The sequence below is a fragment of the Neovison vison genome, chromosome 8 (assembly GCF_020171115.1).
Source record: "Neovison vison isolate M4711 chromosome 8, ASM_NN_V1, whole genome shotgun sequence".
NCBI classification, from domain to species: Eukaryota; Metazoa; Chordata; class Mammalia; order Carnivora; family Mustelidae; genus Neogale; species Neogale vison.
Genome location: NC_058098.1, coordinates 3,946,250 through 3,969,514, shown reverse-complemented (window position 1 = coordinate 3,969,514; position 23,265 = coordinate 3,946,250). Strand labels below are relative to the sequence as shown.

Sequence of the window (23,265 nt, the reverse complement as noted above, 5' to 3'; positions counted from 1 at the left end):
TACATGGTGTCAGTTCTTTGTATCAAATATACAGATACAACCCGGCTGGACTCACCATTACACTACTTATTGATACTCCGATTTTAAAAGAAATGGAAACATTTTCGTGGGCCTTAGACACTGTGCTCCATAAATCAGCCCCGCTCTTGTGCCCAGTTGTCAGATGAGAAAACCGATGCTCTCAGGACCGAAAGTCACACGGAAGAAGGAGAGCAGAGGGGCCCCGAACCCAGGTCAAGAGTGAGCCTGGTTTTAAACTTCTATGCGGAGCCAAAACTCCTGGGACCCATTCAGGCGGTGTTACTGGATCCTTTCGGGGAGTTAGTTCCATACTCCCTGGGAGCCTGGAGCCACGAGCCTCCGGTCTCTCTCTAAGCCCCGCCCCCTCATCCAGGCCCCGCCTCCTCCGGCTTTCACCCAACTCGGGGCGCCGGGAGCCACGACTAAGGAGCCGCTCTCTGGGCCCCACCCCCTCGTCCAGGCACCGCCTCCGCCGGCTCCCGCCCAACCCTGGGCGCCTGGAGCCACGACAAGCAGTCGCTCTTTGGGCCCCGCCCCTTCCCCGGGCCCAGGCGCGCGGCCGCGGGAGGCGGGGTCGCGGGACCGCGCGTGCGCTTGCCCGCCTCCCCCGCCGTGCGCATGCGCTTTGCTCGCGCGCGCTCACGGGAGAGGATGGCGGGGCCCGCGCCGGGCGCCATAATGGACGAGGACTACTTCGGGAGCGCGGCCGAGTGGGGCGACGAGGCGGACGGTGGCCAGGTGAGGGGGAGCGCCGGGCGCCCCCGACGAGGACCGTTGGTCTCCGTCGCCGGCGGGCCGGCTCCGCCCCCGCCGCGCCCGGCCCCGCGGTCGCCGTGTGGTTCAAGCACAGCGTGCCCCGCCCCCTCCCCGCCCCGGAGCGCGCCCCCTGCGCCCCCGGAGCGCCCGGCGCCCGCCTTCGCACCCAGGCCAGCAGGGTCAGCCCAGAGTGCCGAAGCCTCTCTGGGCCTCGGTTCCCTACTCTGCAAACGAGTTGGGGCGGGGGCCGGGCCAGGGAGCCCCCTCCCCGGGGTCTGGGCCTCACCGATGCTGACCACCGGATCGTGACCCAAGGGGCCCGCTGACCACTCCCCGGGGGCCCCCTCGGTGCCAGGCGCCGGTGCTTCCCGGCCCCCAGAGGCGGGTAGGGCGCAAATTCGAAGGCTTGGGCGCGGAGCCCCAAGTTTGAACAACTCAGATCTTTGAAAAAGTCCCAAGTCAGCATCGTGAGGGGAAAAGTGGGACGCTGGTCTCTCTTCCACGTGTGTTGATGTTTGTAAAACACACTTTCCAGTGCTTTGGGCTGATTCAGTCAGTCCTTGGGCGAGGTGACACCCAAAGGATCTTCTATGGTTGACTTGAGGGTTTGGGTATGGAGGCTGAGGAGGCGTCGTCCCCACCTCCCCCCCCCCGAAACCAGGTTGGAAAGTCAGAGCTGGGGGCTCCGGCTCTGCCCCAAGCTTCGTGTAATCTGAAAACCCACCCCAGGCCCGTGTTCCAAATGCAGTTTCTCAGGCCCCTCCTGGGGCGACCGTACAGCTGGCCTGGAGGGGAGCCTGGGGGTTTGCTTGTTAACAGGGGCCAACGTCAGGAGTGGGAAGTACTGAACTCCCGTTTTGAAAGAAGAGGGGATGCAGTGGGGTGTGCGCCATTGGGAGGGGGCAGGGGCGCAGGGCCGGCCTCGGAGCGGAGGTCCAGAGATGCAGAGATGGGTGTTGTGTGCCTGGCTGAAAGACGGCCTGTGTGGTGAGCTGCCCAGTGGACGCGGTGGCAGGAGGTTCTGCAAGGGAACGCGTCTGAAGGGCCTTTGATGGCTGCTGACAAGTGTGACTTGTTCAGGAGTTTGGAGCAGGGAGTGAAACCACAAGATGTGTGTGTTTGGAGGCTCTCAGTAGGGCGGATGGAGGCAGATGTAGCCGAGAGCCTGTGCCGACTAGGCGCTTCCCCGTGTTGCCTCCTTCCACTCCCGGGCTTTCGAGTCGGGGGTTCATCTGCTCATTTTGTAAATGAGGAAAGTGAGGCAAAAAGCGCGAGGGACCCGCTCAAGGTTGCGAAGCTAGTAAAGGGAAGGATGGGGATCCGACCCAGGCCCTTTCGTCTCCACGGCCGCTTCATCGAACCGCTGGGCCACCAGCTTAATGGCTTCATGCGTCCTGTTCAAAATGTCCTATTCCTTGACACATTGAACCTTCAAGTTACAGAGCGTCACAGCTGAGGCATAGCAAAGGGCCGGCTAGACCCGTGCCCTCCCTTTGTAGCCTGATCGTCCGGTTAATGCCCTCGCTTAGGCCGCTAGGAATGTCAGGAGGTTGGGGAACTTTAATCATGATCAAAATTGAGCGCACTGGCCCTCATAGGCTCTTGGTGATGAGAGGGGTTCATTTCATGTTCATTCTCACTGCTTGGAGGAGGAAGAGGAAGTCAAGAAACAGGTGACATGAGCTGGCTTTTGAAAGATGGCCGTAGGTCAGTTTCTGTGACACAAGTTCTGTTAACTCGGTGCCATGTTACTGGATTTGAGAGGCAGGAAGATTGCAGAGGCTACAGTGGTACTAGATCCAGATGCTGGAAGCCCAGAGCTGCTGAAATGCAGAGTTCAGTCTGGCTTCCGCTTGCAGGTGGGGACTGGCAAGAGGTGAGACTGGCCAGGTGACCACGTGGAAGGTTCAAGTCGTGCTAGAGGTTGGATACCTTTTCTGCGGGAGACTGGGAACTTGAAGCAAGAGAGAGATGCCGGATCTGTGGTTTATCAAGACTGTTGTGGCATCCGTACGGAAGACGACTGAAAGGAAGGAGTGAGAATGAGCCTTTAGGGGCATGTGTCTATTGCAAGCGAAGCACAAAGTAAGGAATGGCAGAGACGGGAAGAAGGGCCAGAGTGGGTAGCTGTGTGGAGACAGAATTGGTAGGTCTTTGTGATGGGGTGTGGGGGTGGAGTGAGGGAGCAGAAACTGAGGGTGACGCCTAGCTTTCTGGGTTTGGGGTAGATGATGGAATCCTTTACTAAAATACAGGCTGTAGGAAGATCTGTTGCGGGGTCAGTTTTGGACCTCATGAGTTTGGAGAACTAGTGGGCATCAGGATGGAAATGAGAATAGGCTGCTGACACTTGAGTCTGGAGCTCGAGAGCGACATCAGGCTAAATTCTACATTTATGAACAGGGAGGCGGCATTACGCAGGAGAAGATGTGGAAGAGTATAGGGCCCAGGGAAGAATCCCAGCAATGCAGACACCCAGGGCTGAGTCTCGGGGAGAAGACCAGCCTTCCTTCACAGCCTTGCTCGTGACTCCCCAGACAAGGAAGGTCTGAGAGAAGACCCCCAGTCTGCAGAGACGGAACCTGTTTCCAAATCAGTATCTGCAGAATGTTAGTCTAGACCAGGCGTGGGCAGATTTTTCTGTAAAGGGCGGATAGTAAATATTTTAGGCTCTGCAGGTCCCTGTCACAACTGCTTACTCTCCCGTTACAGGGGAAAGCAGCCATGGACAAAACGTAAAATTAAAAAAAAAAAAATTTTAATGAGTATGGCTGGGTTCTAATAAAGCTTATTTACAAAAACAGAAGGATGGGATTTGGCCCTGAGCCGTAGTTTGCTGATTCCTGGTCCAGGTCTTACCCCAGTATGTCAGTCAGCTGGAGGTTGGTCTCCTGGTTTGTGAAGTCCTTTGGCAGAAAAAGCGGTATCTTGTCTTACATGGCCCAGGTGTCCTGGTGACAAGTACAGTGCTCAGTACTGAGTAAGTGTTCCCAAGGCATCTGCTGTTCGTTGGGATGGCAGCGTTCGTGCTGGACGGACCTTGACGTCATCACATGGCCACCCAGCTTTGTTCTGAGATTCCGTGACTTGCCCAAGACTTTTTCCACCCAGAACAGGGTCTCCAGCCAGGCCTGCTGATGCAAGGCGAGTCTGTGACCTTCACTTTCTAACAGTGTATTGATGGCTTATGCCTTCGGAATCGCTTCATCGGCCTTTGTTGGAGGGAAGCATTAAAGGGCACATATGAATTAGTCGTTGTGAACACAATAACTAGTATCTGTTGAATTCTTCCTAAATGTCAGGTACTCTGCTCAGTTCTTCCAGAAATTAGATTACGGAGTCCTTACAACAGACGGATGGGAGCAGTCACTATTATTACCTTTAATAGAGGAGGAAACGGCCACCCCGCCAGCTTAGGTGACTGTGTGGCCACTGTGCACACATGCGCCGGGTTGGGGGCACAGCACAAGTCCATCCATTTTCGTAGCTGCCCCTTACTTGTCCCGCCCACTTCATGAGACTGTCATGAAAGTTGATGAAAAGATGTATATGCGACACTTTCAAAAGGGACAGGGTGATGCGGATTTAAGGTGAGATTATGGGATACTTGTGTTAATGAAAAAATCGCTTGGCTGTTTTTACCACCAGCAGGAGGATGATTATGGAGAGGGAGAAGATGATGCAGAGGTCCAGCAAGAATGCCTACATAAATTCTCTACCCGGGATTATATAATGGAGCCCTCCATCTTTAACACTCTGAAGAGGTGTGTGAGAAAAGGCACTGGTATGGGGAGGAGGCTGGGGGCAACTCAGAGATCCAGAGGACAGTGTGCGGAAGTGAGAGTAATGTGGTCTTGAACGGAAGGCTGCTAGTCCCCCCCCCCTTTAAAAATCTGAATATCCTAGCTCTCTGGTCATTGATCCCCATGCTCATCTACATTCATTTGAGTGCCATGGCTTTTCTGTTACTTTTTCTAGGTATTTTCAGGCAGGAGGGTCTCCGGAGAATGTTATCCAACTCTTATCTGAGAACTACACGGCGGTGGCCCAGACCGTGAACCTGCTGGCTGAGTGGCTCATTCAGACAGGTGCTTTGTGGGTGCCCCCCCATCCTGGCTGGCCACTTCCCCACCCTGCCTTTCTTAAAGTCCTTTGCATCGTTACAATGCTGGTAAATTGGGAAGGCCTTGTTTGCTTTCCTGGTTTTTAAGGCTTCTGTAGGTCGGAACTGAACTTCTTACCCATCTTCATCTGCTTGATTCTTATCTTTGATTCAGTAATTGAGGCTTACAGATAGCCTGCGAATGTGATTCTCATTGAGCTGTTTGCCCTACCATGTTGTAGAGTTACAGGATTATACAGTGTATGTTCCGTGTGTCATCCTTTTTTTTTTAAACAATTGCATGGGTAACTTTTCTTTTCTTTTTTTTAAAGATTTTATTTATTTATTTGACAGATAGAGATCATAAATAGGCAGAGAGGCAGGCAGAGAGAGAGGAGGAAGCAGGCTCCCCGTGGAGCAGAGAGCCTGACGCAGGGCTCGATCGCAGAACCCTGCGATCATGACCTGAGCCCAAGGCAGAGGCTTCAACCCACTGAGCCACCCAGGCGCCCCTCCGTGTGTCATTTTTAAGAGATCTGTTGTAGCCAGCGTAACTGATGGATAACGTAGGACTGGGTATGATTATGGCTTTAGTTAATATGATTGAGGCGGAGCCCGCAAGTCCACCGAGCTGGGGGAGGACGACAGCAGGGGTCGGTCGACCCGGGAGGCAGGGGGCTCACTGCTGCCGCAGCGCTGAGACACAGTGCGCCCCTTTGGCTGCCCTCTGCTCTCTCCCGCCGTGGAGGGTCTCTCTCTCCATCCTCCCTCCTGTCCGTGTGGGCAGTTTGTCCTTGTCCTTACCAACGCTGCCGAGATGCCCTGCTCCTTTCCGCATAGGCAGACATCAGACATCCTGCGTGTTCCGCCCTGTGCTCCTTTCTGAGTCTTACCATTGAATATGTAACAAACGGTAATTTTTATGAGACGTCCCAGCTTCCAAGTGGTCAGAAGCAGTTCTCTGGTCCTGGATTCACACGCAGACTTCCGACCTGTACTTTTCCTGAAGCAGAGCAGCGGCCGAGGGCTTGCCTTTTCCCACCTGGTTGTTTTCATTTTCTTGCAGGTGTCGAACCCGTGCAGGTCCAGGAAACGGTGGAAAATCACTTGAAGAGTCTATTGATCAAACATTTTGACCCCCGCAAAGCAGATTCCATTTTCACTGAAGAAGGAGAGGTGAGGAGTCTGTCTTCGTTCTCTAACCCCTAGATTCTTCGGCTCGTTCACGTGTACAGTGGAGCGGCCGTTCCGGGAGTCACGTGAACAGTTGGGGCCTAAAATCACGGTGTGACGCGAGCTGCGCCGCGCCAGAGCCGCCCTCGGTGCCCTGCGCAGGGCGGGGAGATCTTGCGAGCGAGCGGCGCCCGGGCAGTGATCTGGGGAGGAGGAAGGGCGGACTCTAGAGCACAGGCTGAGGGGGCTGCGCTAGTGGTCCGGGTGCCCCGGGGAAGACTCCGGGTCGGGTCCGTGTGGGGGAGGTGACGGGGGAGTGTGTGGGCGGGGAGATGAGCAGGGTGGGGGCCCTGAGGCAGATGGGGCTCCCGAGGGCGGGAGAGGGAAGGAAGGTTGGGGGCGAAGAACCCTAGGCAATGGTGCTGTTTTCAGGAAGTTTCGCAGTGTCAGTGGGGCGTCTTCGAACCACCTTCCCTGTCACTGAGCCCCAGGCGTCCAGGGCACAGGCCTGCCCAACGAGCCCTGCCACACTCAGTGGGTGCCTGGGAGTGTCCAGTGGGAAGCCTGGCCTTGGGACACATGGAGGTGGACCCAGAGTCAGCCCGCGGGTCTGTCAGTCACACAGGAGGGGGGGAGCTGTGGCCACCACACCTGGTGACGGATGAAGCTGCTGAGCTACTGCAGTCCCCTCCTCCTGCCAGGGGCGCGCAGACGATGAATGTGTCACTCGTGCGTCTGCCGCAGCCCCGCTCTCCGTGTGCCTCCCTAGGCTCCTGTGTGCCTCCCAGGAGCACCTTCCCTACACTCTCGTGTGCCGCGGAGGCTCGCGGAAGCTGTGGGCGGGCCTTCGGGGCCCTGGCGCTGCAGCTTAGCCTCCCGGGTGGTGTCACGGTTCTGGGGCTGCTTCCTCTGCCGGGACTGCAGGGCCGGGGCCGGATGCTCTCGGGGGCCCTTCCAGCTGGAGCGCCCGACGACTGTTTATTCGCTGTCGTCTTCACTTAAGCCCCAGCTAGACCTTTTACGTTGCCGCCTGTTTGTTTGTCGGCAGACCCCGGCTTGGCTTGAACAAATGATCGCACATACCACGTGGAGAGATCTGTTTTACAAACTGGCTGAAGCCCACCCAGACTGTTTGATGCTGAACTTCACCGTGAAGGTAGGAAGGGCGCCAGAGTCGCACAGGTGGGAGTGTTGATCCATGAGGTTTGGGTGGGCGGGGAGGTGGTCTGTTTCTTCTGCAGCGTCATATTTGATTTGTTGGTAAGGGTCTCCACCACTTCAGTAAGTCTGAACAGTTAGAAAGAAAAGCATAGAATATATATCTGTGGGGTTTTTAGGTTTTTTGTTTTGTTTTTAAAGAATTTGTTGTTAAGTAATGTCCACACCCAGTGTGGGGCTCGAACTTACAACCCCGAGATCAGGAGTCACATGCTCTGCCGACAGAGCCAGCCGGGCGCCCCCGTATTTGTGTTCTTGGATCAGCATGAACTGGGTTTCAGAATTTGGCAGGCACATACTTACAGGGGCTGGTTGTACCGAGAGGAATCTTTAAGAATGCCCAGTTTGGGGTGCCTGGTTGCCTCTTGGAGCACGTGACTCTCGATCTCGGGGTCATGAGTTCAAGCCCCACATTGGGCTCAGAGATCACTTTAAAAAAAAGAAAAGCGAGAAAGAATGCCTGGTTTGTCTCCTGCATGTGACGCAGGAAGAAACCAAGACAGGGTGGTCAGTCTGGGCCACAGGCCTGGTCAGTGGCAAGGCCGGGATTGGAGTAAAGGTCTGAGAGCTGAGAGCAGGGCTTGCCCGGCCTCCCCGCAAACAGCAGGCTTCCTGCGGGGGGTGCGCTCGCTGCCCGCCGACGCGCTCTTCGGCTTCTTGCTTTTGTATCATAGCTTATTTCTGATGCCGGGTACCAAGGGGAGATAACTAGCGTATCCACAGCCTGCCAGCAGCTGGAGGTCTTCTCCAGAGTTCTCCGTACCTCTCTAGCGACGATTTTGGATGGAGGAGAGGAAAACCTTGAAAAAAATCTCCCCGAGTTTGCCGTAAGTCCTTTATTTTGTGTATCTCGGACTAGAAGGAGGCTGCTTTGAACCGTGCCCATTCGGACATGAATGAAATGCTTCTTCCCTGTGGACGGAGTGCGGGTCAGAAGGCCCACCCCGGCATAGCTAATTTGCATGTGGAGAGGTTGGGGGTCTGGCTCTTTTGCCAATGTTTGTCAGTGCTGCAATTATGAAGCCCCAAACTCTCTTCCCTGCAATTTTCCAGAAAATGGTATGCCACGGGGAGCACACGTACCTGTTTGCCCAGGCCATGATGTCGGTGCTGGCCCAGGAGGAGCAGGGGGGCTCCGCCGTGCGCAGGATCGCCCAGGAGGTGCAACGCTTCGCCCAGGAGAAGTGAGGGCCGTGTTGTTGCCAGCCCTGGTCCTAACTCAGTGCTCCCCACGAAATTTCCCCCACACTCCCCTTGCCCTTTCTCCAAACCGGACTCAGGGTCCTCCTGTTTTGACAGATAAACTTCCTTTTACCTAGCACAGCCGGGAAAGTCGGGGTAATTTTCAATAGCTGTAGAGAGCTTGCTTTCTGAAGTTTGGCTTTGATGAGTATTTTGCAAAGTAATTGATGATTGTTTAATTCACTGAATTTGTGAACTTGTATTCTCATATACTAGGATTCATCAGTAGCAAATAATGGTGGTCCTGAAATAGTTACCCAGTAGTCTCACTGGTACGCTGCGGTCTGTACCTTACAGAACTAAATGAGCCCTCATGAGCTTTATTCTCCACTAACGGAGTCTTAGTAACACATTAAAAGTGTGCGGCTCCTTTTGGAAGGTCTGTGCGCTGCGTCCAGTCTTTCTTTTCCAGTTAGCTCTAAAGGCTGTTCTTATGGGTTGGTCAGGTTCCCAGTGAATGACAGAAATACAAGAAATAGAAGGACCCAGCCGGTCCCAAGTGTTCAATATGAAAAAAGGAAGAAAAGAGGCAGAGGAAGAAGGAGAGGGCAGAGCAGGGCAGGGCGCTGCCTTCTTAACGATGGGACGTATGCTTTTGTTCATCAAGAGGTCATGATGCCAGTCAGATCACACTAGCACTGGGCACAGCTGCCTCCTACCCCAGGGCCTGTCAGGCCCTTGGGGCTATGTTGTCCAAAGGAGCCCTGAATCCCGCCGACATCACCGTCCTGTTCAAGATGTTCACAAGCATGGACCCGCCTCCTGTTGAACTCGTGAGTTGCTTTCATTTTAGTCACAAGCTGGGATACCGCCATGCCAATAGGAAGGGTTATTTTGCAAAGCCTGTGTTTCTCTTAAGTCCCTGAGTACAAATCCGTGTTGAAACATTTCTGTTCTTTTCCTCATCCTTCCCCATCACATCCTCAGCCCTCGCACGCTCTGGGACACCTGCTGGGTTGAGCGTGGGAGGCTGGGTGTGGGCGGGCGGGCCCCCACTGCCTCCGCAAGTGTGTGTGGACTTACCTGACATCTGTTTCGTGCATTCCTTTCCAATGATGTGTCCCTCAGATTCGGGTGCCTGCCTTCTTGGACCTGTTCATGCAGTCGCTGTTCAAGCCCGGGGCCAGGATCAACCAGGACCACAAGCACAAGTACATCCATATCTTGGCCTATGCGGCAAGCGTCGTTGAAACCTGGAAAAAGGTACTGTCGGTTTTGAGAATTCCTGGGCTTTTCGGGAGACAAGGAGCTTCATTTCTGGTATTATTTGGGAATTTTGGCTATAAGAAGTGATGAGCCCACTTGTGTCAGAAACATCTCTTCTGGTGTTCACACATGAAATAGTCAAAGTGCTTAGTTTTCAAGGAAATGTGCACAGCGTCTGTAACACGTGTTCAGACCAGAACAGAAAGTGCCGCCAGAGAAACCGAGCAGGTCTCCCTCAGCCCCAGGCCCCGCCTCCTTGGCTTGCTTCTGGAAGCCGGCTGACCGTGGAGTGCGGTGGCTGAGTTGACTCGTGACTCCAGGGATGGGAAGGGGTCTGCGGGGAGAGGTGGCCAGTAGCAGATCACCCCCCACCCCCCTGCAAAGCCACGCACGCCATCGGGATTCACGGGCTCGCATGTGTGTTCTCAGAACAAGCGCGTGGGCATCAACAAGGATGAGCTGAAGTCCACGTCCAAAGCCGTGGAGACCGTTCACAACTTGTGCTGTAACGAGAACAAAGGGGCCTCGGAACTGGTGGCAGAGCTGAGCACGCTTTACCAGTGCATCAGGTGAGCGAAATCCAGCCCGTTCAGACTGGATCCTTCTGGAGGGAGTGGTGTGGGTTTTCATTTTATTAAAAGCTCAAAAAAAATAATAAAAAGAGCTTCAGAGGTACTTACTGATTTTATGTATTTTTTTTTAAAAGGTGTGTAGGTCTGTATAATGGTCTGTTTTAGCAGCAGGAGTAACTGTCAGGTGCTTCCGTGCCAGAAGTCTGCTCGTAAATTAGCCCCCAAAAAGGAAGACCCACCAGAATTACAAAAACTGCTTGGCAGGAAGGGGTCCGTTACAGTACACAGTAGGCCGACCAGGTATCGCTTAGCTGGAAGGGCCTTGTGACCAGAGCAGTCGTGCGGGCGCACGCGGCGGTTAGAAGAGCTCCCGGATAGGGCGAGCCCTTGGGCATTGGAGTCTCTGCCCTGCTGATTTGTGATTGGGACAAGGAGGGAGTTTGTGCAACAGAGCTTCAACCCAATCCAAGGTCCCTGAGTATTTTGCATCAATGATCTTGTCCTTCTCTACCAATAAAGTGGGGGCACCTGGGTGGCTCAGTTGGTTAAGGGACTGCCTTTGGCTCAGGCCATGATCCTGGAGTCCTGGGATCGAGTCCCACATAGGGCTCCTGCTCGGCAGGGAGTCTGCTGCTCCCTCTGAACCCCCCAGCCCTTCTCATTCTCTCTCTTTCTCAAAGAAATAAAATCTTAAAACAACAACAACAACAACAAAGTGATTTGAAGCCAGCCGGTAAGGGAGCTGGGGTTCTCGGACCGTGTCGAGAGGATGCTGCCTCCGCAGAGTGTCTCAGGACAAGCATCTCTCTGGCCGGGCTTATTGGCGGTGACTTGCTGGGATACAGGGCCTGGCGGTGGTTTTTTAAACTTGCCCAACCATTTAGTGTTGGTGTTTTTTGATTTGGGGGATTTTTTTTGTTTTGTTTTAAACTCCATGTAGAGGAAGCATTGTGCCTTACTTGTGCCTCTAGGTTTCCAGTGGTAGCCATGGGTGTGCTGAAGTGGGTGGACTGGACCGTGTCTGAGCCCAGGTACTTCCAGCTGCAGACCGACCACACCCCAGTGCACCTGGCCTTGCTGGACGAGGTAGGAGGGCCTCGGGGCTTGGGGCGGCAGTCTGTCTGTCTCTTGTCCTGCTCGGGCCCGTCCTGCCAGGACGTCTGCTGAGTGCAGGAGCTGCTCTGTACAGGGCCGGCTGCTTTCTACCCTCCACGAGGATTTTCCTTTTAAGGAACTAGTCTTATTAGTTCCATAGATTTCCAGGTGTCAGCAAGGGCTTTGAAAGGGTGCGGAATGGCGCAGCAGCCGACGGGGCCCCGGGCTGGGTGCCGAGGCCGCCGTCCCGGGCACCCACCGGGAGCCGGCTGGGACTGGGCTGCGGGTGCTCCGCACTGAGGGGAGCACGGAGCTCCGGGTACAGGGCTCAGTGCGGCTCCCTCCGGCGTGTTTCTAGATCAGCACGTGCCACCAGCTCCTGCACCCGCAGGTCCTGCAGCTGCTCGTTAAGCTTTTTGAGACGGAGCACTCCCAGCTCGACGTGATGGAGCAGGTGAGCGGGCCGCCCCGGGCGTCGAGGGGGCTGGGGACAGGGCCTGCTCTAACGGACCCGTCTGCCCCGCTCTCGTAGCTGGAGTTGAAGAAGACCCTGTTGGACAGGATGGTTCACCTGCTGAGTCGAGGTTATGTACTTCCTGTTGTCAGTTACATCCGGAAGTGCCTGGAGAAGCTGGACACTGACATCTCGCTCATTCGCTACTTTGTAACTGAGGTCAGCAGTGGGCCCTTTGTTTCCTGTTTCAGACCTTTCACACTCAAGGTGCCTTTGGGCTTAAATTTAGTTCATTTTGTCCCTGACTCTGAGAACTGGGCTTTCTGGTCATCGTGGTGTTGGCAGTGATGAGATACCAGCCCCTTCCCCTGCAGGAGCCATTTCCTATGTTTTACCTCCATAATCACTGGCCGTCTCAGTGCCGGAGACCCCCTTGTCACCGGGAAGCAGAAGGGGTGTGGAGGGGAGGTGGTTCTTCCAAACGGATTGCCATTTCATCAGGTGTTGGGGGGACGATGCGCAGAGGCTGTGCGGGGAGTGAGCCAGTGTTCTGTCCTCCTAGGTACTGGATGTCATCGCTCCTCCGTACACCTCTGACTTTGTGCAGCTTTTCCTCCCCATCTTGGAAAACGACAGCATCGCCGGGACCATTAAAACGGAAGGTGAACATGACCCGGTGACAGAATTTATAGGTAGGGTTGCCACGTGTGTCTCTTTGCTACCACTTTCCCGGTTGTCGTTCACCCCGTTTCTAACCCTGTGCCTGTCTTCCTTTTGTCTGTGAAAGCCCACTGCAAGTCCAACTTCATCCTCGTGAACTAATTCAGAGTGTCCTCCTGAGCTGACCCAGAATGTTCCGGGAGCCCAGCGGCGGGAAAGCCCTTCCAGAAGCTCTTGCTGAAGAGGCCAGTCCACATCGTGGGACTGGGCTGTGGAGGGAGGAGCTGGGTGACTGTACGGCGGCTAGTGCAGATGGCTCCCCCGAGTCGGAGCTGCCCCCGCACCCCGCTGACTGCGTTCCTTGCCCCCAGCACAGGAGCTGGGTCCCTCCCGCGGTGGCAGGAAGCTCAGAACCTGAGACATGGAGAGGAACCACATTCCCTGGTGGCTCTTCTCACAAGAACTCAGTTAATTCATCTTTTATTGTCATTGTCTTAATTTTCCAAGAATAAATTAAAAAGCCTTTCTCTGGATTGGCAGGTGGAGGTCCTGGTGTCGTGACTCTTGTGTGTAAATAAGGCACACTCAGGCTCTCCTCTGCGGGGTCACGTACTTTATTCATCACTTGGGCAATCTCACAGGGCCGTCTTCTCCCTCCACCCCCGACTCCCCCCCACCGAATCCCAGGCAACGTAAGAGCTTTGAGAAGCCTGGGCTTCCGCACCACATCATGGACCACAGCTGCCAGACAGGAAACACCAAATCAGGGACAGAGGAGCTTGGCAGTCACATCGTTTGGGCCTTGCGGATCACACGGTGGCCAGGCAGACACTGGGGCAGGGCAGTGGCCGGCCCGGGGCTCTCAGCCGTCCCATTGCAGACTCTTCCCCAGGAGCGCGCTCCCGGCCGGCGCCGCGGCAGGCTGTGTGCTGACAGGCGCCCCTTCTCCCTTCTGGGCGCACGGGGCCGCGAGCAGCCATCAGACACGTTTGATGCCAGTCCCCAGTCCCTTCAGACCATGGTGGAACCAACCCAGTGCCCAGAGCGATAGGACCCCCTGATTATGGTTCACGATAACACTGCTCTTCTGGGGAGACCTGTCCCTTAAACGATGGGGTCCCCAAACGTACAGGTGTCCTCGACAGCGAGGTTGTAACTGGCGCCCTGCCCGTCTTTATAGGTGCTGGTCACAATCCTCATCCAGCCGTGCTCCCCCTGTAGGAAGAGGATCGCGCGTTAGCTGTCCGCCCCGGCCCCCGCGGCGCCTGCCGTCGCACGCACGCGGACCCTCCGCCCGCACAGCCTCAGGCTTGACGCCTGCTCAGCTGCTCCTTTCCCTGCGCGGGACCCCGACTCAGAAGTACCTCCTGTGAAATACTTTTACTTGGTTTAATATTTAGCAAGCAGGGTGCCTGGCCCTCTAAGCCAGAAGCAAGTGAGTGTAGCCAGAACGCGGACTCTGCGGGCCAGCTGACTTGACGACCTGCCAACATCCCCGGTGTCCAGTCCTTCATCAGGAATACGGCCGTTTGATCACTTTGACATTAATCACTCTCCCCCACTTCAGAGTAATGAATTTCTGTGTCTCAAGCCATTAATAGTTAACACGGAGTCTTAGAAATGAATATTCTGGCAATTAATTTATCTCCCCCAGACTTGCGACCCAACGCAAAAGTATTTCTGAAAAAACTCGGCACTGTTAGGAGAGCCGAGACGGACAGCAGAAAGGACGAGACCGTTGCAAAGCAACATTGGAGCTGAACTGAAAGTTCCAGAACAGCCGCTCCGCAGCCAGGGCGGGGGCCCCCAGGAGACACTCGGCAGTGTCTGCAGACACTGTTGGTAGTCACGGGGTGGGGGGCAGTGGGGGGCACAGGGAGGAGCCACTGGCACCAGACGGCTGCACACACCGAGACCTCTAGGACGGTGACAGCCGTTCTCCCTGCCCCCGATGTCACCAGCACTGCCCCTGGGCCGGCGTGAGCGGCCCCTCTGCTTGGGGCCATGGTTCTCGACTGGAAAGCCAGTAGAAGCTGGGGATTGGTGGGAGGCAGGTATCTGCGAATATCTTACCCACGGTTCCCCCCACGAATTCCGGACAACCCAGTACTCCGTGCCGTCGCTGACGCCCCAGCCGACCACAGAAATGACGTGGTTTATGTAGGCCTGATCCTGGTACTCCGCGTAGATGCCTCCCGTGTAGTTCACCATCTTCTCCGTGGCCATGATACCGCAGCTGAGCGCGAGGCGTTGAAGGGTTAGCACCTTGGTGGGGAGAACTTAGCCCCTGACTGACAGTGCTGGGGGCCGCCCGGGACCGGGCATGGGGACCATCCTGCCCGAACTCACGCTGTCCTTCCCTCGTGCGTGTGCGTGCGTGAGTGCGCCACCCTTGCTACCGTCCCGTGAGTGTCAGCTTTCCTGCAGACGGTGAAGCCGCACCAGGAAAGGGGCATCAGGGACCCGGCCGCAGACCCCCCACCCCCCGCCCTTTACCTGATGGGGCCGTTGGCATAGATTTCCGCCATCATCTTCTCCCTGCCGGAGAGGGAGCCATAGTCACCCACTTTCCAGAGCGTGTAGTTCTGGATGTAGTGGCACTCCTTGAATTCCGTGCATGTTCCACACTGGTTGAACTTGTTGCATTCTGCGGGGACAGCAGGCAAAGTCCGCATGAGGCCACTGTCACAAAGACCCATGTCCCAACCCTCTCTCCACTTGGCCCATTTCTTTTTTTTTAAGGTTTTACTTGTTTGTCAGAGCAGAAGCAGGCAGAGGCAGAGAGAGAAGCAGGCTCCCCTCTGAGCGAGGGGTCCGACGTGGGACCTTTATCCCAGGATCCCGGGATCACGACTGGAGCCGAAGGCAGCTGCTCAACCAACTGAGCCACCCAGGCATCCCCGTCGATGTCACCAATAACAGCAATCATCTCGCCATCAGGGGCTGCCAAAGGGCACTCCGTCCGGCTGTGAGACGGTTGTGAAGAGCCCTTCCCCCCGCAGGAAAGACAGACACACAGCAATGGGCACCTAGTAGGCTCTCAAAAGTTAGCCTCCTTTCTTTTCCTTTAAAGGCCAAGAACGGGTCTTTTCACAAAACTCCATAGCTGAAAAGAGTAAAAGAGTAATTACTAGCTTTCAAGAAGATAATGGTATTGCTGCCTAGTGAACAGGCCAATACATCTGGAAAAAAAAAATAAGCATTTTTCTTTTTCTTTTTTTAATGTGGGGAGGTATTAAGAATTAGGCTGGGGGGGCGCCTGGGTGGCTCAGTGGGTTGAGCCGCTGCCTTCGTCTCGGGTCATGATCTCAGGGTCCTGGGATCGAGTCCCGCATCGGGCTCTCTGCTCAGCAGGGAGCCTGCTTCCCTCTTTCTCTCTGCCTGCCTCTCTGCCTACTTGCGATCTCTCTCTGTCAAATAAATACATAAAATCTTTAAAAAAAAAAAAGAATTAGGCTAGGGACGCCTGAGTGGCTCAGTTGGCTAAGCAGCTGCCTTCAGCTCAGGTCATGATCTCAGGGTTCTGGGATCGAGTCCCACATCGGGCTCCTTGCTTGGCAGGGAGCCTGCTTCTCCCTCCGCCTCTGCCTGCCATTCTGTCTGCCTGTGCTCGCTCTAGCTCCCTCTCTCTCTGACAAATAAATAAATAAATTCTTAAAAAAAAAAAAAAAAAGAATTAGGCTAAAAAGGGCTGGGGCGCCCGGGTGGCTCAGTCAGTTAAGCGGCTGCCTTTGGCTCAGGTCATGATCTTGGTTCTCAGATCGAGCCCCGCATCAGGCTCTCTGCTCAGCAGGAAGCCTGCTTCTCCCTCTCCCTCAGTCTGCCTCTCTGCCTACTTGTGCTCTCTCTCTGTCAAATAAATAAATAAAATCTTTAAGAAAAAAAAGGGGGGGAGGTTCTTAGTTCTGTAAGACCACACCATCCCCTGCATCCTTCCCAGGCCCCTGACATCCCCCATGCTGTCTTTTTACCACTCTTGGGGGACCGACTTGTTACAATTTCCCATCTGTCCAGAGTCCGCCCCCAGGGCATCAGACTCCTTGAGGACGAAGCTGCTGGTTTCATTTGTCCCTGGGACACCAAATGCCCTGTGCCCAATACAACCGGAAAGGGATGGCTTTGTGGCCACATTTACTGATACGGAGGCAAGACCGTGTATTACCAACAGCCATTTGCTCAGTCACACCTGGTCCTGTCGCATGGGTTACAGGGGTTCTAGGCCAGACGAGACTGGTGCAGGTCAAGGCATGGCCCCGGGGACCACCTGATTCCCAATTCTGCAGAGAATTCTCCCCTTCATCTGGCCTCTCCTTGCTTCTCTGACCCCTGTTGTGTTTACCACTTCAACAAGACTCCCCAACCAGTCTGGGGGAATTCCTTCTGGCTGGCCAGTATGGGTCTAGAGGCAAGGCGGGGGCACCCCGTGGGTGTGTGATGGTGCCCAGAGTCTGCTCGGGCACTGAGAGGGCACAGGGGGCTGTTGGAGCTCAGCCTTTTGTAAAAGGAGAGAGTGGGGGTGAAGAGCCCCCCAAGCTCCCGGTTCCTCCAACACTGCTCTCGACGGCTCATGGGGCTCACCCCAGCTCTCCGCTCTGGCCAAGAGGGCATTCAGACAGGGACAGGTGACTTCAAACTGCCAATTATGGGTTTGGAGTTTGGACTTTCTTTCCTTTGGTTTCCAAGGGGAGCAGCCTAGAAGGACTGTGCCAACTCCCAAGACTCCAGGCCAGGGCTCTGCTGGCCACACAGAACCCTCCACTCCAAGTGCACCCACACGCGCACAGTCCGGGCCAGGACGGCAGGCCGATCCCAGGTTCCAGCCGCCGATCCCGGGTTCCAGCCGCGCCCGCGGGCTTCCATCTACCTAGGTGCTGGCCCACTGTCCTCACCCACTCCTGGAAAATGTACTCTTGCCTTGATAAGAGCCCATTTTGGGAAACCACCGAAACGCCAGCATGGCGGGTGCTGGTCCCAGGGGGCACAAGGCTGGAGACACCCGCTCCAAGTCTTCGGCCGGATTCCCAGCAAGGACTGCAGGCTCCGCACCTGCCTGCTCTCCCTGCTCCCACCTCTATGCGGCCCTCCCCACCTCCCCAGCCCCACTCTCCCCGTGCGGACGTGCGGACGGGCAGGGCCTACCCTGGTCCTTAGCCTGGTAGTTGTTGCAGGTCTCGTCCGGGATGCCGTGCTCGTGGGCGTACCTCCACACCGGCAGGTCATTGCCCCCCTCACAGGAGCCCGCGTTGGCGCAGTCGAGGACGTGCTGCACGGACAGCAGGGTGGAGGGCCACGCCCCCTTTCTCTTGATGTTGATCCGGTCTGCAAGGGCAGCAACCGCGCCTGGTCAGCCCGCCCGCCCGGGGCTCCAACCCAGGCTCAGGAGTCCCGGCGCTCCAGGGGCCTCCCCGGCCGCTCCAGGCACGGGTATGTCTGCCTACCCTGCCTGCCTGGCTGCCACGAGGGCAGGGCTGGGTCTGTCTCTGAAGCTGCACGTGCCCAGGAAGCACCTGCAGAAGGGCCGGCAGGATGAGAGCTGCGGGTCCAAAGACCAAGCCAGGAACAGGACGGTCCTGGCTCCTGGGGCGCTCCCCACACCAGCAGCAGCTCCCCAGCACCCCCCAACTCGCCCACGTCCTGGCGGGGGTGCTCCAGACGCCGGTGCTCCTGTGGCTCCACTCCTGCTTCTCTGACCAGCGTCCCCCCCGCACACCCGGCCCGGCCTTCGGGAACACCCCAGCAACCCCAGCAAGGCCCCTGCCACCCGCCGCGCACCTTCCTCCCGGTCTCCTGGCTGCTCCTTGCCTAGAGAGCCCCTTCCTGCAGACACTGCTTTGCTGGCTGCAGGTCGCCAGCCTCCGCACCCCCCCACCCCCCACCCCCCTCGGGCCCTCCCCAGCTGTGCTGACACCGTGTCACCTGCTAACCACCGCCCCTGAGCTCCCCGTGTTCATCTCCTGCGGCGCTCGGTCTCAGCCGCAGCTCCCGTGCCTACAGCAGGTGCTCAGTACGTACCAGTGGCCCCATTGAGGGCACAAACGGCCCTGGCTGCTCACTCCCTCCCCTGGAGGTCGCTTCCGTGGCAGCTTCCCCAAGGGAGGGTCTCCACGCTCACCCCCTACTCCGCGCAAGGCCTGGCACCAGCCCCCTCTCCCACAGCCGTCTCCAAACATTTCACCTCCCCTGGTCCGGGTCTCCTTACACGCTGTGGCCATGCAGGGGGGTCCCCCCATCCTGGGAGATGCTTGCTGACACGCTGACCGCAGGCCCCTGCTGCCTGGCTCTCTCAGGGGCCCACAGCGACCCCTCTCACCTCGCCCAGCCCCTCACCCCCAAACTTCACTGGAAAACTCAAAGACAGGCCCCTCCTCTCTCTGCCGGCCAATGGGCTTTCTGGGTCCCCACCCCACCTCCTAGGAGGACAAGTGGTCTGATCCTGCCCCCAAACCTAGGCCCACGTGGACCCAGGTCTCTCTCTCCCACATCAGCATCTGAACTCACGTGCGGACCTGCCAGCCTCGAAACAGCAGCAAAGAGCCTCTGCACCTCCCACATGCACCCCCCGTCCTGACACGGGAGTTGTCCGCTGCGTAGTGAGGCTCCCGACAGCCCTCCGGCTCTCGGTTCCCAGCCCCGTTCTCCCTGAGGCCCAGCCCCACCTCGCTGGCCTCCCCTCTCCTCCCATGAAGCTGCCAGTTCTGACCCCTGCTTCCCCAACCAGGGCTCCTCCACCCACCCCTCCCCCCCCAGCTGCGGCAGGCAGTGGGGTCACTCCATCCCCCGGAAGCACACCCTGCTCTGGGCTCCCGGGGCGCATCTGCCGTAGGATGCCCCGTGCCTCCGGGGAGCCCACTCCCCACCCTGTGCTGGCCTCCCTGTCCACGCCTGAATCACGTACCAATCCCTGCCCGACCCAGCCACCAAGGGTCTAATACGCTCCTTACGTGGCCTGAACACAAGGGAAGCCCCTCCGCACCTGTCCTGTTCCCGTTCCGCTTCACTCTGCCACGCACGAGGCCGTTCCCCACGCCGGCACCCGGCGCCCAGGGAGACCGTCAGAGCCTCGAGGCTCAGGGTCCCAACACTGGATAGGGGCCAGCATACAGGGGCTCTCGTAGGTCAGGTGAGCGTTCTGGGTTTTACCTGCCCGAAATCTCAGAGGGTTCCAAGCGGAACAGCAGCGCACTCAGACCTGGGGTTCAGCAGGCTGCGTCCGGCGGAGGGGACGGTGCGGGGGCGAGGGAGCGAGCGGAGCAGGCAGGGCGGGGCCAGGAGCGGGAGCCAGGGCTCCAGAGTGGGGGTGCAGCGACGGGGCTGCAGAACACACTTGGAAGGTACAGCTGGCCAGGTCTGGCCCAGGATTGTCTCGGGGGCAAGGCGAGGCTTCTGTGTGGGTCCTGGGAAGGCTGGGGTCCTGACTTGCTGAACCCAGCGAGGGCAAAAAGCCTGGGGCTTGAGGAGTCAGATGTCCAAGCAGAGGGAGAGAGGGCAGCTGGTGTAAAGGCGGGGTGCCCCTGGAGACCAAGTCCAGGGGGCCCCGATGCGCGGAAGTACCACTAGGAGCGTGAGGAGTGGCCATAGCGATGGGGAGACAGCCCGGAGGCAGGAGGAAACTGCGGTGTGGGGAGAAAGGGCCGAGAAAGCGTGTCACGGACGGATGATGGAGCACAGGTGTTGAGGCCGAGGCCTGCGGGGGGCCACTGCCCCGTCCGCGGGGCGGCCCTCGCCGGTGATCTTGGCGGGGGATGGTGCCCGCAGAGTGGGAGGGGGAGCAAGGCTGGAGTGGGCTCAAGGAGGGAAGAAGGGGCTGCAGACACCCTCCCAGGAGCCCAGACCGGGGGGGAGGAGGGCAGCAGCTAGAGGGGGCACAGGCTCGAAGCCCCCTGCACACTCGTTCACAGTGACGCCCGGGACCCAGCACAGGGCACAGGGCCAGGGATTTGGGTGCCGGACACCCGGGGACAGGACGGAAGGCGGGTCAGGAGCAGCTGCGTCAGGTGGCAGCTGGGCCACTGCCTGTGGAAGTCCCCTTTCGGGGGCGTCTTTCTTCTCAGGGAAAGAGGAAGCAGGGCCCACTCCCAGGGGAGAAAGTTAGAGGTTCGAGGAGAAAGAGGAGAGAAGCAGTTGTCTGCCCAAGAGAGAGTCCATTCCAGAAATGCGGGAGGGCTGACCATCCAAAAAGGGAACCAGGTCCGGGCCCGCCCTCGTGACCTTCTCGGCCCTTCCCTCCATCCCCCACCCTTAGGGTTGCCACAAAGGCCCTCTTTCAGTTCCTCACTGTGAGCACCACGCCTGCCCAGCCTGTGCCCTGACCCTCTGCCTCAAGGCTTGCCCACACCCCGCAGGGCCCGAGGTCTCCCAGCGGCTCCGGTGGTTCAGCCTCTGACTCCACACCCCGGTCCATCTGCATCTCAGGCAGCCGGCCTCCCCAGCCTCCCTAAGGGCTCTCACACCAGAAAATGGGGGCCTCGGTCTTTCTGCCCCCCTTCCTCCTCCTTCCTGAAGGGTCAGAAGTATGCCCCAGCTCCCCGGGGTCTGCTTACCAGTCCCCAGGGGGAGACCCCACTGGGCTACAGCTGGTCACTCCTGGAGTCCAGACCCCACCCTCTGCTCAACCTAAAGACAGTCCAAAAGAGGTCCTGGCCCAAAGTCCAGCCTCCTGGGTCATACCTCCCATCGTGGCCAAGTCTCCTGACCCCCTGGCCAGGGACCTCAGCTCCCTCGTCTGCAAAATGGGAACAGTCAGAGGGCAGCTCAGAGGCTTCTGCGGAGACACCCTGTTCTTCACCCACTTCACGTGACGACACCAGGCCTGCCCAGTGAGCTACCCACCAGGGAGGAGGCAGTGGGCCCCTGCCCTCCTGGGGCCAGATTCCCAGACTGTCCCTTCTGCACTGCACAGCCAGTGCCACTGCATGCTCCGCGACCCCTGGGCGGCCACTGGAGATGGCAGAGCCCCTCCCACACGCTACCAGGCCAGCTTGGGGCGGATCGAAGGCCCGAGGCTGGGTGACGCCTACTCCTCCCTCCTGTCCCAAGGCCTCCCCTCACTGTGGCCAGCCGGCTCAGGGCCAGATGAGAAAACCAGCCAGCCTTGCTCAGGATCCCACGCCCAGGATGGGCCTGCAGCTCACATATAAAGTGCTGCTGGAAAGCAGTTTCACTTCCTTGAGCGCATCCCTGGCAGGGGGGTGAGTGAGTCTGGATTTCTGTTTTGATCCCAAATGTGGGGGTGGGGGGTGGGGTCACAAGCTCTGGGGACAGAAAAGGCACCCACGAGCCACATTATCACCAGGCTTCAGGTCCCAAGCAGGCCCACCCTGTGTGATGGAAACACGATCCTGCTTGTATCAGTCACTCTGGCCTTCCCTGCCTGGGGAGGAGTGGCAGGGGCACAGGTCAGCTCTCCAGCTCCCCCAGGCCTGAGCGGCTCAGACACCTCCCACCGCATGCCCAGTCCCGGCACCGAAACTCCCGGCACAGAATCACAGCCGCGGTGGCCTCCTGTGCTGCCCAGGAGGCCGTCCGGGCCGGCCTGGGCGGCCCACAGTCAGGAGGGGCTGCGAACCCCAGCCTACCCGCCATGGCACTGGTGCTGCCGTGGGCCCAGCAGGAGCCACAGTACTGGGGGATATGCTGGTTCCTGGTGGCACTGGCATAGTTGACCCCGTTCACGTTGCGCCAGTCCCAGCTCTTGGGCAGGTCAGATGGGGACAGGTACTCGTGCGGCCGGGGGTAGGTCCTGGGAAGAGATCAGCACCAACACAATCAGTGCCCGCTCCCTTCCCCCAAGATGAGGGCTGGGGATGAGCGCGGGAATCACCAGGTGAGCCCAGCTCCATGGGAGACCCCCGCCCCAGGAGGTGAAGGAGGCAGGGCACCCCCAAATGCAGGAACCACACTGCTCCCCCAGCAACGCCCCAAAGGCCCCAGGCCAGGCTGGTCCAACCCCGCGAACGTAAAGAGAGCGAGTGCCCCCCAACACTGCAGCCCGATTTGACCCTCAAAGGTCAAGGGAGGCAGAGCGCCAGGCTCCTGGAGCCCCGGGGAGGAGGCACGGCCCCCAGGAGCCCCCCGTGGGGCCGGCCCGCCCGCAGCCCACCTGCGCCCCAGCCCCGACAGCTGGTCCCCCCGCAGGGGCAGGCGGCAGCCCCGGCCGGGACGGAAGTAGGGCCCGGCCCGCGCGGCGGCCAGCGGCACGAGCAGCACCAGCAGCAGCGGCCCGGACGGCGCCATGGCTCCCCGCCCGCCGGCCTCGCGCTGCGCCCGCCCCGCCCCGCCCGGGCCTTAAGGTGGCCGCGCCTGGTGACCCACCCCCGGGGCGGGGCCGGCCGCGGGCCGTGACCCTGACCCCGCCCGCCGCCCGCGCCCTGCACCTGCTGGCCGGCCGCTGCGCCCTGGAGGTCCCCGGCCGGCCTGGCTTTCTGGGCCCCATTTCCCCAAGGCCCAGGCGCTTCCTGGAGGGGGCTCACCCTCCGCAGCGCGGGAAGGGGGGACCCGTCTAGAAAAGGTCACTCGGGGAGGATTTCATGGCTGATAAATCATTGTTTCTACATTCCAACCCCCAAAGATGCTTGAAAAGCTTTCACGCTAAGAGAATACGTCATGGGCAAAAGGGGAACCAAAAGCAGAAGTGGGTCCCCCAGGCCTTGGTCTTATGACTTGACAGTGTCTCCCTCCCTCCCTCTTGCTCCTCCTGCGGGGCAGTCACCCGAGCAGGTCGGACACAGCCTCCTTCCTCCTGGAAGGCAAGGCCCAGGCATCGGGTT

At 58.2% G+C, this 23,265-nt stretch overlaps 2 protein-coding genes across 3 annotated transcripts; one reads left to right on the top strand and one right to left on the bottom strand.

Moving 5' to 3' along the window:
- Positions 1 to 657: 657 nt before the first annotated feature.
- NELFCD (negative elongation factor complex member C/D) lies at positions 658 to 13,044 on the top strand. 2 transcript variants are annotated; one of them, XM_044262745.1, is made up of 15 exons: positions 658 to 759; positions 4,429 to 4,541; positions 4,756 to 4,865; positions 5,946 to 6,055; positions 7,101 to 7,208; positions 7,945 to 8,097; positions 8,324 to 8,454; positions 9,120 to 9,285; positions 9,581 to 9,715; positions 10,148 to 10,287; positions 11,262 to 11,376; positions 11,744 to 11,839; positions 11,918 to 12,058; positions 12,402 to 12,531; positions 12,627 to 13,044. In XM_044262745.1, exons 1-15 carry the CDS (start codon positions 673 to 675, stop codon positions 12,659 to 12,661), a joined length of 1,770 nt encoding a protein of 589 aa, XP_044118680.1. In that variant the 5' UTR covers positions 658 to 672; the 3' UTR covers positions 12,662 to 13,044. The 2 variants fall into 2 exon arrangements, with proteins under 2 accessions (XP_044118680.1, XP_044118679.1); XM_044262744.1 differs by having other exon boundaries at positions 4,426 to 4,541.
- A 53-nt stretch (positions 13,045 to 13,097) lies between these two features.
- Positions 13,098 to 22,735, bottom strand: CTSZ (cathepsin Z). The gene is made up of 6 exons (XM_044262746.1): positions 22,599 to 22,735; positions 22,075 to 22,238; positions 17,639 to 17,818; positions 14,996 to 15,146; positions 14,573 to 14,735; positions 13,098 to 13,714 (listed from the first exon to the last, which is right to left on the bottom strand). Exons 1-6 carry the CDS (start codon positions 22,730 to 22,732, stop codon positions 13,604 to 13,606), a joined length of 903 nt encoding a protein of 300 aa, XP_044118681.1. The 5' UTR covers positions 22,733 to 22,735; the 3' UTR covers positions 13,098 to 13,603.
- Positions 22,736 to 23,265: the final 530 nt, after the last annotated feature.

Coding starts and splice junctions, on each gene's coding strand:
- NELFCD (XM_044262744.1), top strand. CDS start 673: ATGGCGGGGCCCGCGCCGGGCGCCATAATGGACGAGGACTACTTCGGG. Junction 760..4,425: donor ACGAGGCGGACGGTGGCCAG/GTGAGGGGGAGC, acceptor TTTTACCACCAG/CAGGAGGATGATTATGGAGA. Junction 10,288..11,261: donor ACGCTTTACCAGTGCATCAG/GTGAGCGAAATC, acceptor TTGTGCCTCTAG/GTTTCCAGTGGTAGCCATGG.
- CTSZ (XM_044262746.1), bottom strand. CDS start 22,732: ATGGCGCCGTCCGGGCCGCTGCTGCTGGTGCTGCTCGTGCCGCTGGCC. Junction 14,736..14,995: donor TATGCCAACGGCCCCATCAG/GTAAAGGGCGGG, acceptor CCTCGCGCTCAG/CTGCGGTATCATGGCCACGG. Junction 13,715..14,572: donor ATTCGTGGGGGGAACCGTGG/GTAAGATATTCG, acceptor CTCTTCCTACAG/GGGGAGCACGGCTGGATGAG.